General features: G+C 36.7%; 2 protein-coding genes across 3 annotated transcripts; one reads left to right on the top strand and one right to left on the bottom strand.

The window, feature by feature from the left end:
* The first annotated feature begins 2774 nt into the window (after positions 1-2774).
* Positions 2775-4311, top strand: MS3_00004569 (uncharacterized protein). The gene is made up of 4 exons (XM_051212506.1): positions 2775-2837; positions 2881-2970; positions 3010-3075; positions 4068-4311. Exons 1-4 carry the CDS (start codon positions 2805-2807, stop codon positions 4206-4208), a joined length of 330 nt encoding a protein of 109 aa, XP_051072691.1. The 5' UTR covers positions 2775-2804; the 3' UTR covers positions 4209-4311.
* On the bottom strand, positions 4157-11337 carry MS3_00004568 (uncharacterized protein). 2 transcript variants are annotated; one of them, XM_035732246.2, is made up of 6 exons: positions 11235-11337; positions 10976-11201; positions 10795-10938; positions 7980-8205; positions 6755-6838; positions 4157-4279 (listed from the first exon to the last, which is right to left on the bottom strand). In XM_035732246.2, exons 2-6 carry the CDS (start codon positions 11158-11160, stop codon positions 4241-4243), a joined length of 678 nt encoding a protein of 225 aa, XP_035588165.1. In that variant the 5' UTR covers positions 11161-11201; positions 11235-11337; the 3' UTR covers positions 4157-4240. The 2 variants fall into 2 exon arrangements, with proteins under 2 accessions (XP_035588165.1, XP_051072690.1); XM_051212505.1 differs by having other exon boundaries at positions 7980-10938.
* Positions 11338-13175: the final 1838 nt, after the last annotated feature.

Genomic DNA, 13175 nt, shown 5'->3' with positions numbered 1-13175 from the left:
GACGGTGTTGAAGCAAATTATGTTATAGATGCTTGCAAGAGCCTAGGACCTTTTAAAAAAACACTAAAAAGCACACTGAAAACGGACAAAAATGGACAAAACGAGTGATATAAACTGAAACTAGTCTATACGTGAAAAACAAAAAAAAACCGAATAGTAAGCTGAGGCAAAACCACAGGTAACTATTAAATATAGTGAAACTCAAAAAAAAGTAATCTACCGAACGTATAGCTCAGGATAGATTCTTTAGAACTGAAATGGTACTTTTGTTGCGTAAGAACACAGCAAAAGTTTGATAAATGCAAATCACGTTAGGACTAAACTTCCCGTTCGAAAAGCGCGGTCGTACTTGGATCGATCAATCCATCCGCGTCGACCGACCAATCAGTCGAGATAGCACAGTTTCTGATCGCCGGAATATTGGCTCGCCAGATATTGGGACGGGGTGGAGCAGATACGAATTGTATACCATGTGTCCTAAACTTAAAGTGAATTACAACGTGATCACTGTTCACTAGTGGAGGAAGGTGCTGGATATCAAAGACATCCTCAGAGTGGTGGGTGAGGGCGAGGTCCAGCAGTGACGGATCATGTTGCAAATCAATGTGTCGGTTTTGTGATACATTGTACAAGTGTACACTGAATAACGGTAGATAAAAGGTCGCTATCGAAACCACTACCTGGAGCTGTAAGCTCTATCCAGTTGATATGCGGTGCGTTGAAGTCTCCAATGATGAGACAACATTCTGCCATACTCCAAGAACAGATGTGTCTTAGGATAAAGTCGTCAGCAAGACGAAACGGACTACAGTATATTCCCCCTATAGTCACTAACCCAATTCTAGATTTAATCTTACAACATGCAACCTCCCATGTGCCACTGACACGAGCCTCCGATATTGTTGATTGTATACGAAAGTGATCCCTAACGTATAATATTATACCTCCTCCTTTGCGACTTGAAACTCTATCACTTCTAATACAGATATAGCCTGCAATGAACGGAGAACAGTCTATATCTATTGTGAAACAAGTTTCTGTAACAACGATTATATCGGGACATAATTCTTCCACCATCAGACTTAACTCGGACGTTTTATTTCTAAGACTACGAGCGTTCGTGTAGCACACGCTTAAGGTGTTTTGGCAATCAATCGTTCTACCCATACAGGCCTCGGAAGCATTGGCTTCCAAGACCTGACTACCCGAAAACCCTTAATGGTAAGGTTATTTTCGCCATTTAACTTGCGAGTCCTCAACTCCGTAAGAGCATTCTTCCACTTGATTCGATCCTCAAGCGGCCAATCTGGTCGAATACGGATATTAGAGCACGAGTTTTTAGTGCGCTTTTCAGTAATATGTCTCTTTCTTCAAAACTCCCGACAACCAGCTTCAGGATTCTTCTTGGTTGGGTCTCGCCTCCAACCCATTTACCAAGTCGTATTACTTTTGTAATATGTACCCCTGAAACCTCTTCAGGTAGTACATTCCTTACCACAGACTCCACTAACTGCAGGTCATGTGTATGTCTTCTAGCAGGGTCGTTGTCTTTCGACTCCTCTAGATTACAAATAATTAAACTAGGGATGGGTTTAGCTTCTTTTGAAACTGTGTTCACAGCTTTCGACCGTGACGTTAGATCCTGTATTTTAACTACTGGTATCTTACGATTAGTTTTTATTTTAACAGAGTCCTGGGAGTCAAGCGAATGACTCACAACAATGTCAGACGAAGCTTTACTATGGGACTTTGGCGGATTGGTCTGAGAGTCCACCAAGGACTTACCAAGTAAACAGTCATTAGTTTCAGCTATCTTTCCTACTCTTTTGCGTTTTCGCGTCATCCATTTTCCATCAGTCGAAACGTCTACATTAGAACAACTCGGGACAGTAATTGTTTTATCCGGGTCACCGGTTGCTGCTGTAGTAATATGGCCACCAACGTCTAATGACGTGTCACTTACTGATCGTTTCGGGGTAGAACGTTTAACTGCGGGTTGCGCAGGTAGATGTCTGGCTTGCGCCGTGATAGCACTTACGACACTAACGCAATCTTCGCCACCAGTACCAATGTTATCAGTACAGCCCTCATCAACCTTCTTACTAGCCAACACCAGGAGACTAATTGCTTCCTGGATAAGCAATGTTTTGCCCGAGCAACAAAAACTACAAAGCCAATGAGAGTTGGGCTTTGAACACATTTTATATGCAGTGGGGCTTAGTCGGGTGCACATCTTATGGAACCACTTATTACACTCATCACATTGCATCCCTTCATCCACGGGAAATAAGCAGTATGGTTGTCCACATTTATGAGTAGACCTAGCCATCTTGAAAATCAACTAGAAAGGTGACAAAAACAGGATATGTAAAAGGATTTTCAAACCTTAACTAAATAAATCAAGTAAAAGTCGACCAAGTATGCTTCGATGCAATAAATACACAAAAGCAAAATCGAAAAACTCAATACAATATCACTTTAACTGGGGTAGATGCGATTAAAGTGTAAACAGTAGTTTTGATGCGTAATTTACGATCAAAACAATTAATTAACTCAACGAGAAAGAATACCACTGTCTTTTTGAATAGAGCGCTAATAGCGCTGAATGAACTGTAACGATATCAACATCCAAAGAATATGAACCAAAAGGACTTCAAACAGACGTAGCATCACATTTTAATCTAGCACACTGAGCCTCAGATCTCAACATGGATTGAGTAGGAAAGAGCTTTGTTTATACACGTTAATACACACGGTACTGCATACTTATACGTTTTCGACTTACGTAACTAGTTCCCGGGTTTATGAGTACTGGTATGTATAGCAACCAATTAAGAGTAAGAATAATCGTTGACATGGAACGCTTATTCTTATTGATAGATAGCAAACATTGCAGCCACCTCGATTTCCGAAATTTACAAATACTCGACGGACTTAAAGATGTATGAACAGGCTATATCTATATTAAATGTAAAATGCTACATTCCCTAATTTACCGCTTATTTACAGAACTACAATTCTAAGGATCTTGAGATGTGGGTGGAAAGAAAGTTAAGCTCCATTTGGTCAAATGAAGTAAGTATATAATGTAGTAGGGATACTGATGTCTTTGTTAACCTGAACATCTGATAGTTAAAGGAAACCTGTTATGCACGGAGGGAATTTACAGGGTTTATGTTTAAGTGATCATAATACGATGGAAAATGCCAAAGTTCTAAAGTGCGCCTGGCTTCATTATAGATGGACAGATCAGCATCCACTCTAGTCTGTAGTTACAACACACTTCACAATGAATAAGATGTTTGCAGAGCATAACACGATCCTAACATCTAGCGATAAGTACATAGATACTTAGCATGACAGAATTGCTCCTCATCTAGGTATGTTTCTTTCCAGACTTCCGTACAGCTCAAACCCTGAGAACAACTTACTATAATCCCTCAGTAGTTAAGTGAGTAGCAACTGTTGAGCCACTGAAAATGATCTAAGAACCATACATCTCCCAAAGTCCTCTAATGCTTTACAAATCACAATTTTGCATCAGTAACTTGCGTATGGTGAAAAAACTAACGATGTAAAAATAAATTGAAACGGAGATTAAAACATGGTTGTAGCAGAAGAAGCAAGGCCTATGGCCGTACCAACCACCATTAATTTACAAAGCTGGATAACATGGATGTGACAAGTCAAGTATTAACTCACTCATATATGTTGTAACATTGTTTATATCATCTCATCTGACGATCGTACGCGGAGCATATCCCATATTGTTTTGATACCATTTAAATTACGGATTAATCGCTTGATTATTCCACTTAACCTATAACTAACTCGAAATTCTAAAGCCCAACATTTTTCATCAAGTGTTTCAGATTTAATTAAACGGTTCTTATTGATTAAACACACCCCGAAAATACCAATAAGCTCAATCTTAACACGGCTTAACTCCTGTGACTTGCTTTGAATATTAGCATAAAATGTAGTGTAGAACTCATAGATAACAATTTCGAAAAAAACATTACAAGAATTTTGATAGCTTTTAACCTTGAAAGTACCTTTTATTTCAGTCAGTAAGAAAAAAATATGGGAAGAAGAAATTTCCAGGAAATATCTATCCCGATCTCGAAAAACGAATGAAATTTGAAAACATTGATGATTTTGATAAACTATTTTATTTGGTAAATGAAAATGAAGGTACAGAAGAATAAGTTTTATCAGGAAAAATTATATATACAGAACTTTATAATGCAGATCCGTTAATCGGCTGTAGGTAATAGTCCTAAAATAAATAGAAAAGTTACAAAAAGTCAACGCTATTTTATTTCAATGAACATACAAAGTTGATGATGAAAGATAATGAAATCTGAGTTACATTGATACGAAATAGTTCTTAAGAGTGCGATTCCGTTACACAAACTACAAAAAATATGGATTATAATCCGAAACAAAAATCTTACTTATACATTGATACGTTCATATGTATGATTTTAGCCAGAGGAAACTTCAGGAGGAAATACTATCACTTTTCTACATTGAATTCTCGAAAAGACAACTCTAAGAAAACAGTTTGATGGGAAACGACGAGTTGAGTTTGCTATTATTTTTATTGTTTAAACAAATAAACGTTGGTACAAGGAGGCACCAAATATGTATACATCACACAAATAATTTGATTTGTGTGAGGGCTGGGATACAGCCCAGGTGCCCAGACCGAAGCAGGTGGTTGTCTTAGCGGGCCACACCCCGAGCCTTCGACCTACAAGTCTAATCCACAAGGCAGCAGAGCAACGTCAGGAGATGCAGTCCCATGGAGCCCATGTACACCATTGGTTTAGAATCAGGGTTTTCCAACTCCCCTAGGTGGATCCTCCATATCCACCAACCCGGTTAAAGCACCGAACATTCGCTTTTCGTCCTCTCAATTCCGTAAACAACACCGTCACGAGAAGGCAGTGAGTAGGACTTCTTTGGCAGTGGCTGTATACACGTAGCCATGTGAGAGCATTTCGAGAGGGGGAGCCGACTCTCCCCACTCTCGACCGTACCAGGGCATTTGGGGTCTACTAGACAGGAATATGCAAGATGAAATCAATACGCCATAACCCAAGACCAGAGAAAACAAATATTAAGCTTATTCCATAAAATAAAAAGATGATTGATATGGTTAAATCACAGAATATCAAAAGTACAATGAAAATAACCGAGAAAAAGTTATTATTTATCTACGTTAACTGCTTAAATCCCTTATGTTTGATTTTGTGTAATCCTGAATCGAGATTGACATGAACTAATCTAAGAAATGTAGCAAAGACGGCAGTCCTTTTTCTTTTATACGACTACACCCCTTCATTTTCAACAATTATGTCTTCCGAAAGTACTCCAATGAAATTAAAAATTGGTCTCTTGATTGATTTTTAATGAAAAAGAACCCATAGTGCAAATCTCAAAGTTCGACTAATTTATGGAGGAGGAATTCAAGTACTTTTTCATTGTCCCGAAGAATTTTGAGACTGTTCACAGCTGTAAACAATTAAAGTGGGATACTATTACATATTTATAAAATCTCAAGTTAACGTAATATGAGCAGCAAGAGAAGCGTCGCATTGGACAATAGCATGAAAGGAGAAGACAACAATCAATGGAAACGTCACATAAGGTCCTAAAATACATCCGTTTCATTTTAGTGCATAGATCTGTTAAATGTGACAGAAAACTAAAATACAGTAATTGAAATCAACTTTAACCGAAACTTATAACGACTCAGTTCGTTCGATTTTCAACGGTATGAAACCCTATGCAGTTATCAAAGATGCAGCAATATATAATAGTTGGATACATATATTCTTCATCATAAGATAAAGGATAACCGGGTAGTGGTTCATATGTAATACATTTAACAGTCTTCTCTGGAAAACTACTATTCACCGCATTTATTTATGAAGTTTTACCCACACAAGTAAGCTTTTACTACCTTAAAATTTTTTCTACTTACTGGGATGTAACAAAAAATGTATTTATCATTAACTCTGCACAATGCTCAATTTATTTGAAACTATGAAGCCCAACCTTGGTACTGATACCTAAACCTTAACAAAAGGTTTTACTAATACAAAAAGGATCTATAGCAGATAAATTACCATCGATACAAGCGTAGAAGAATGATACACATAAACGTTAAGGAATTAGGTTTTTGAATGTATACAAAACTCTGTATACAGCCTTTTTTCTCCTTTTAGTCTGTCAGCTTATTGAAATACAACTAAGAAAGTCACATCTTCGCGACCCATTTTGAGTCCTACGAGGTCATTTCTGTATACTTTCAAGTTAATGATTACACTAGAGGAACTTAACTTTATGAAGCCGTAAGGCTCACATCCCGGATTCCGTTAAACGTTGATATTGATCAGAGATTAGTTCAACGAGATTTCTCTGAACTAACTACCGAAGATTAGGTTTCCCAACTAACATTTACCATGGTAATACAAATATTTTAAATATACCTATATTGATTGGTGGTATTTGGGTAAATAAATTTCCTTGATTTAAAACAAATATGGTTTGATCACGCATATAAACTTATACTCGAAATATTTTCGCACGTTAAATTTATTTTTTAAATGAAAATGTTACTTCACTCTACGCCTTATGTAACTTATGATTTCTGTGTTACGTCGTGATAAGACGTACCCACTATGCATCCTAAGATCAAGTGAGTTATTTCAGCATGAAACAAAAGATTGATGAGAAAACAAACCTCTCTACGCCTAGCTTCCATGAGTTTGCGATTATTCTCTTCAAGTATTTTGTCCAATTCTGCTTGTTTACGTTTTTCCTCCTCCTGGAATAAGGCGAAACGTTAAAAACAGTTTCACATATAAAAGGGTGAACAAAATATCTTACATACATGTAACATAAATGTGAAACCATAATATTAACATCCGATCGATATAAAACAATTGGGATTTTCTAGGAAAATCTATACTTCTATAGCAAACAGCTTAAATCAAATTATGAGCTTGCTCAAAATCCGGAATAATTAAGAACCACGAACAGTAAGTTCGGACATAATACATTAAATATTATGAAATCTTGTGTTATAACGCAGTCTCAACAGATATTGTCACACTTTATATAAGTTTAAACGATATGCGAAGGTACATCATACGACTGAGGGCTACTTGTTCCAATAATTGTGATCTAGTAGAAGCTAGGGTAAATATACCAGGTGGTAATTCAACTAAATCATAAGTATACTCTCATAAGCAATACTCTCATTTCCTACTAGGAAATCTGATTCACAATAAAATAAACGAAATCCTGCAAGATAATGAGTTGACCACTATAAATATTTTGCAAATATCGAAAGTCGTAAGGCATATTCTCAAAACGTACTTAAAGCGTTCAATAAGTTACTACCACTTTACGTCACAATGTGAGATATCTAACTGATAACTAAACAGAGAGTAGGGTGTGCAGGTATATATTTAATTACTCTAATAATACTAAATATAGCTTAGTTGTTGCGAATAAATTACGGTCAATGAAAAAGCCAAAAGCAAATGCCAAGTGAAGATCCAGTAAACGAAAAAGTGGTAGATGGAAATATGTTCGTGTAATAAATATGACATGTAATTGAAATACAAGTAAATTTATAAGGCCCTGCGACCCTGTGGATTCTTATCCTTTAGAGAATACTTTTAGTGCTTACGTTGACTCTCTAACACAGAATAATGTCGGACGAGAAATAACTCCAGTCTTTCCAAACCTAGATTACCATTATCTACATAAATTGTCTACATATTAACGACAACAGAAAAATCTCCATGTTTAAATTTTAAACAATCGAGCTAATCTATATCAAATAAAACAATTAAAATGCTGAGCGACACATAAACAACAAACAATAACTGAACGTAACGACTTTGCATCGTAAGTACTGAACAAGTTATCAACTAGCTCCAAAATGTTTACAAGGTTACCTCCATACGTCTCTGCTCTTCCAGCTTGCTTTGGTATTCACGTTCGATCTCATCTAGTTTATTCTTAACTCTCCGGTCAATTTCCGCTTGATATCTTCTTTCCAATTCAGCCTGGAGGTCTTCAGCCCTATCTACTAAAGCAGCTTCGAAAGCCTCTGTAACACGAGCTTCTAACTGCCTGGCTGCTTCCGCCTCCCGTTCACGTTCCTCCTGCAACCGTCGTTCTCTGAATTATGGAGGATATTATAATCATGTTTTGTTAAAAAGTAATAAATATCAAAATGGTCTATTGCTGTAAAATGTAGACAACATTTTCATAGACTGACAGACAAGTACTAAAACGTGGAACCAAAAAACATGAATATATAGTCAAGTTTCTCCGCTCTGAAACTGTGAAGGAAAAGAAACTGCGTAGATCTTATAAATTACTAAAAATGTTTGGGTCTGGAGAGTGAGTCAAGCGTAGACTAATAAACAACTGAACGAATCCATCTTAAACAAATAAAATTCCATCTATCATCCAGGATACTTGATTGCTGACTTTTATGGTAACAATAATTTCAAAGTCAAAGGCTCGAGCCCCGGTAAGCTTACTTCAGTTGTGACAGGGAAGTTGCAATACTAGTGCGCACACTAAATGTGGCTTAAAGATGTCAGTCGATCAATCATAAAGAGACAATAGTATGAAGCCAACTACACAGGCATGGGACTTGGTAAATGAGTACCATAATAACGGACAGTACAGCGTGAATCCATACACAACTCAAAACGGTGAATGAGTTCACAGACTGGTGTTGTGTCTTCAACTTCAGTAGAAATATTAAAAAAACCGATTATATGAATTAGAATATATAAACAACATTGTTTCCAATTATATCCTCACCAAGTTTAACGGTAATATTTATATACATATATGATTGGTTATTTAATCTATTTCATTGTTATCATTTACTAACAAATTTTCTTGACTGACTAGAAAGCCTGGTGTCAGTAAGATTGATTATGATTACTAATGATGCGGAATTACTGTGAGCAATTCGAAAGCATGACAATAAGCTATCTCTAAAGGATTTAACTGAACTTCATAATTGGTCAGACGGTAAGAGACTGACACATAACTCTGTAAAGTTTAAGATGATCAATTTAAAACAGAATGTCAGCAACATACACAGTTCGAAAGACTATGCTTTTTTAGCGCCGTTGGAGGGAGATTTGCGCTTCGGTTACATACAACCTCACATCTAATACCGTGACATGAATGAAACATAGGCTAATCTAGCGTACGTAGCGCGTCTCAATTATTGATAAGAATTTCAATCAGTTTAAAACCGCCTTGTACGAAATAGCATTTTACAAGACCAATGCTTTGAGGTGCATTCAAGAGAAAATTTATCGGCGACATATGGTAAAATTTGGTTGTTTTCCTCTAGAATACTAGGAACTGGAAGACCATATTATCCTGACAAATAGTATCGGAAGCCATCACTGGTTTTTGAAACCTAGTCTCAACACTAATCCTAAGAAGAATCTTTAAAGGTTTGAATTTGAATGTAGCTAATCTACTCAATTTTTTTTTCGACGTCGCTGAACAGAAAGCACAGATCTCTAGATATTCAACGAACTCACGTAGCGAACTGAGTCTTATTTTTACTCTCTCAATCTCTGCTGATTTTTTTCACATACATAAGTTTTACCCAGAGACAAAGGATGTTAGATTCTTCCAGAAATATGGCACCTGGTTAAAAGCAAAAGCTTCTCTCACTTAATTTGATGACAATTGCAACCTGACAGTCTTTACAAGAGACTAGTTTTTCTGTACAATGTGTAGAGAACAGTCGAGGAAAACTTATTTGCTTGGGGATGACGTAGACAAAATGAAATCTTATGAATGTTTTATTGATGTTCCATGAATCTTTGTGGTACACCCAACTACTGACATTTGGAATTTTGCTTTGAAACTAATTTACTTTAATGCATAGTCTGATCATAGAAAATGAGGTAGTTGAGTGGGTTGACTCTGCCCACCTTAAGTCTTAACAGGCTTGATATCTGGAGAAACCTCAATGCCAAGGCATGGTACTTAGTTGAATCTAGTCAAGTCATAGCTTAAGCGAGTACACTGCAGAACACACCGCTATCACCTTATAATCATGAAATACGATATGTGAATGTACAGGACACATCCAAGTCAACAGCACTCAATCATCCCTTCAAATTATTGATTATACATAAAGGAACTATTAAATAAACATGAAACTATATGGATTACTAAGTAAAAACAGAAACTCGATTAGTAACGCCACGAACGTTCATCAATCAACATAGTTAAGATATATTGCCTATACCTACTCGCTTCATAGAGATGAACAACAATTTCACTTTTAATATTTCCAAGTGATTCAAGTTTGTTACAATCCTATATTATTTTTATTCGCTGGTCCCATTTATTGCTTATAAATTTTGAAGTATGGCACCCCATTTTATCTAGTTATTTTTCGTCATCATAACTTATTCTATTACTATGATGGTGAAATAGAAAGATAGTGCAAACCGAAATAAATGAATAGATATTCTGGTGTTTCGCAGCAACTTATAAGTTTACACAATAAAACAGAGCATAAAGCACTAAAATTTTCAATGTACTAAAATCAAGCATTTGGTCTAATTTGTTAACCATACAGTGGTTAGGACGCCTAAAGCATATTTTTATAAGTGTGGTTAAAGCTAACAAAAGCCTTGAGTGGCAAGGCTTACATACGATCCGCTGAGACCTTGTGGATCCAATACAGCGTAAGTTTTAGAACAAAACAGTTACTTTTCTCGTTGCTCCAGAGCACGTTTTTCAGCTTCTTCTTTCCTTCGAGCCTCTTCTATTTTCCTATCTATTTCCTTCATTTTTGATTTTCGATTTCGCCTCTCTGCTTCACTATCGTAGCTTGACACTGTCGAACTTCTTTTTCTGAAACAGTACTGAAGAAAGTACACCGTCGGTTTACCTCCGTCTTCTGTCATGACGATGACGGTCTCGATACGACCTTTCGTTCCCTCTTATGCGTACCCTGTCGCGTTCTTTGTCACGATACCTGTCGCGCTCTTTGATTTTATCGCGCGAACGGCTTCTGTACCGTCTAGGTTTCGACTTGTGACCACTAGACAGTGATCTGCTACGCGAACGGCCCATTAACGTAGCGACAGAAAGGAGATGGCCGCTATTATTTTAACCTTGAATATCGTCAGGCCTAATTGAAAGCTTACCTATGAATTATGCTGAGTAATCTTTACGATAGAGAATGGGAATCTTCAAATTTCGAAAGTCTCAAAGAGAAGTACACTACAGCGCTTAATTTGAAAATAGGAGCTGTTACAGAATAAACTACCTGCTTCTAGTTTCAGTTCCATGATTTTCTTGTTCTGAAGTTTGTGTTATTGTTGCTTGATGCTTTCCTTAATGAATGTAAATTCATGTTTTGCGCTTACTGGATCGTTGACTCTGCTTTTCTTTTGTTTTCTTCTTTTCCCACCCACGCTTCTGTACATACCCCGAATACACAAAGTACCTTCTGGTTACACATGAACGGCTAAAGATTTGTGGCATATTCACACCAGAAAATTCAATTTTTCACTATCACGTAGCCTTAATCCCACTCTTGTGTTGATTTTAACTGCTGTTAATTGCTTTCTTTAATAAGTGTGAGTGCATCTCATGTGCTTACTGAATAGTCCGCTGATTTATTCTTTTCTTCTTTGGATTCCCTCACGTTCAATTCCATATACTCCTTTGGCTTACTAAATACCTTCGAGATAGACGTGAATCTATCAAGGGCTCGACGTTACAGGGTTTTATCATAATAGAAAATTAGATCCGAACACGTACTTAACACTTGAAGAGATAATCAGTTATACGAAACTCTTTGTGTACGTTCATTTTGACTAGTTGGAGCTTCAGTTTCTGGTACACAAACGTGTTTTTCCATATGCCAATTTTCTATATCTTGACCGACTGAGTTCGTAAACCCTTCGTCACGTTCTCTCCACTTTGTTATCACTATTAGACTATCTTGTTGCCACATCTCTGTATTTTATGGTTAATCTGGATTAACTGTGAACGTTTTCGATTTCGTGCTAAAATTTATGGGCGTTTTCGATACTGTTATTGCCAATGAACCTGTCAAAATAGTCACTGACAGTTATGTGGATAGTAACTCTTTACAAAGTCTCCCATATAAAGTCCAGATGACTCTCGATCTGATGGAGAACTTCCCAAACAATGGCCCACTTTTTTCAGATAACTGTAGTTGTCATTATACCATCTAACCATGATAGAAAGGCTGCATTTATTGTTATCGACAAGTTTGGGGAATAAAAACTGTAGTCCAGACCATAGTTGAATCTACTTGCATGAAGTCTCAGATTTCCACGAAAAAGAAATCACAACTACTAGGATGTTCGTCTGGTGCAAACATTGAGATTTAAACAAAAGTACTTAAATCCGCAGACATACATGATTAACAACGACAAGTACACGTGTATTTGCGAAAACACTATATTCATTTTGTGATATTTCGTCATAATGCCACACCGACATTCATAGTGATTAGTGAAGGTCTTTATTAGAACAGTCATAAAATATTGCCCTTAAGTTTATCTTTTCTTGCAAAATGCGGTAAATCCGAAATTATAACGACGTGTTTTCAACAGAGGGGTTAGTCACACATCAAGTGAACAAACTTTCGAGTCCCATTTAGGCACTCTAACGGATATGATTTTTACGAGCTTTTAATTTACAGAACCACATTTATTTCCGCAATGAATTCTATCGTCTACATTAGAAGAGCTTTCAAAAAATAACTCCTTACATGAATAAAAGAAACCGGGACTAAGCTAGAGAAACCAAAGTGGCTGTATTATTAGAAGAGGTCGGCTCTCCCCACCAAATACACTATTTGCATGAATGTGTGATAAGTAAGCCTGAAAGATACAAACAAGTAACGGGACGTACAGCGCTTGTTGCCGAATTCAGCCACTAAACTTATGTTCTTTGCCTAAAGAACCGATAAAGAAGAGTGCATACTACAATATTCACTACATATTCCACAAAAGAATAATATATGGTTACCAAACTGTCATTTGTGAATTAGTGAATGGCAATGCGGATACACCTCATACCCCAGATATTAATTGAATAAATAAGAATAA

This window comes from Schistosoma haematobium, chromosome ZW (genome assembly GCF_000699445.3).
Source record: "Schistosoma haematobium chromosome ZW, whole genome shotgun sequence".
In the NCBI taxonomy this organism is placed as follows: Eukaryota; Metazoa; Platyhelminthes; class Trematoda; order Strigeidida; family Schistosomatidae; genus Schistosoma; species Schistosoma haematobium.
The sequence above is the reverse complement of the archived record's forward strand: the minus strand, read 5'-3'. Positions and strand labels throughout refer to the sequence as shown.

Coding starts and splice junctions, on each gene's coding strand:
- MS3_00004568 (XM_035732246.2), bottom strand. CDS start 11,160: ATGGGCCGTTCGCGTAGCAGATCACTGTCTAGTGGTCACAAGTCGAAA. Junction 8,206..10,794: donor GCTCTGGAGCAACGAGAAAA/GTAACTGTTTTG, acceptor TCCATAATTCAG/AGAACGACGGTTGCAGGAGG. Junction 4,280..6,754: donor TGGAAGCTAGGCGTAGAGAG/GTTTGTTTTCTC, acceptor TATTTATTTTAG/GACTATTACCTACAGCCGAT.
- MS3_00004569 (XM_051212506.1), top strand. CDS start 2,805: ATGAGTACTGGTATGTATAGCAACCAATTAAGA. Junction 2,838..2,880: donor TGTATAGCAACCAATTAAGA/GTAAGAATAATC, acceptor TCTTATTGATAG/ATAGCAAACATTGCAGCCAC. Junction 2,971..3,009: donor AGGCTATATCTATATTAAAT/GTAAAATGCTAC, acceptor GCTTATTTACAG/AACTACAATTCTAAGGATCT.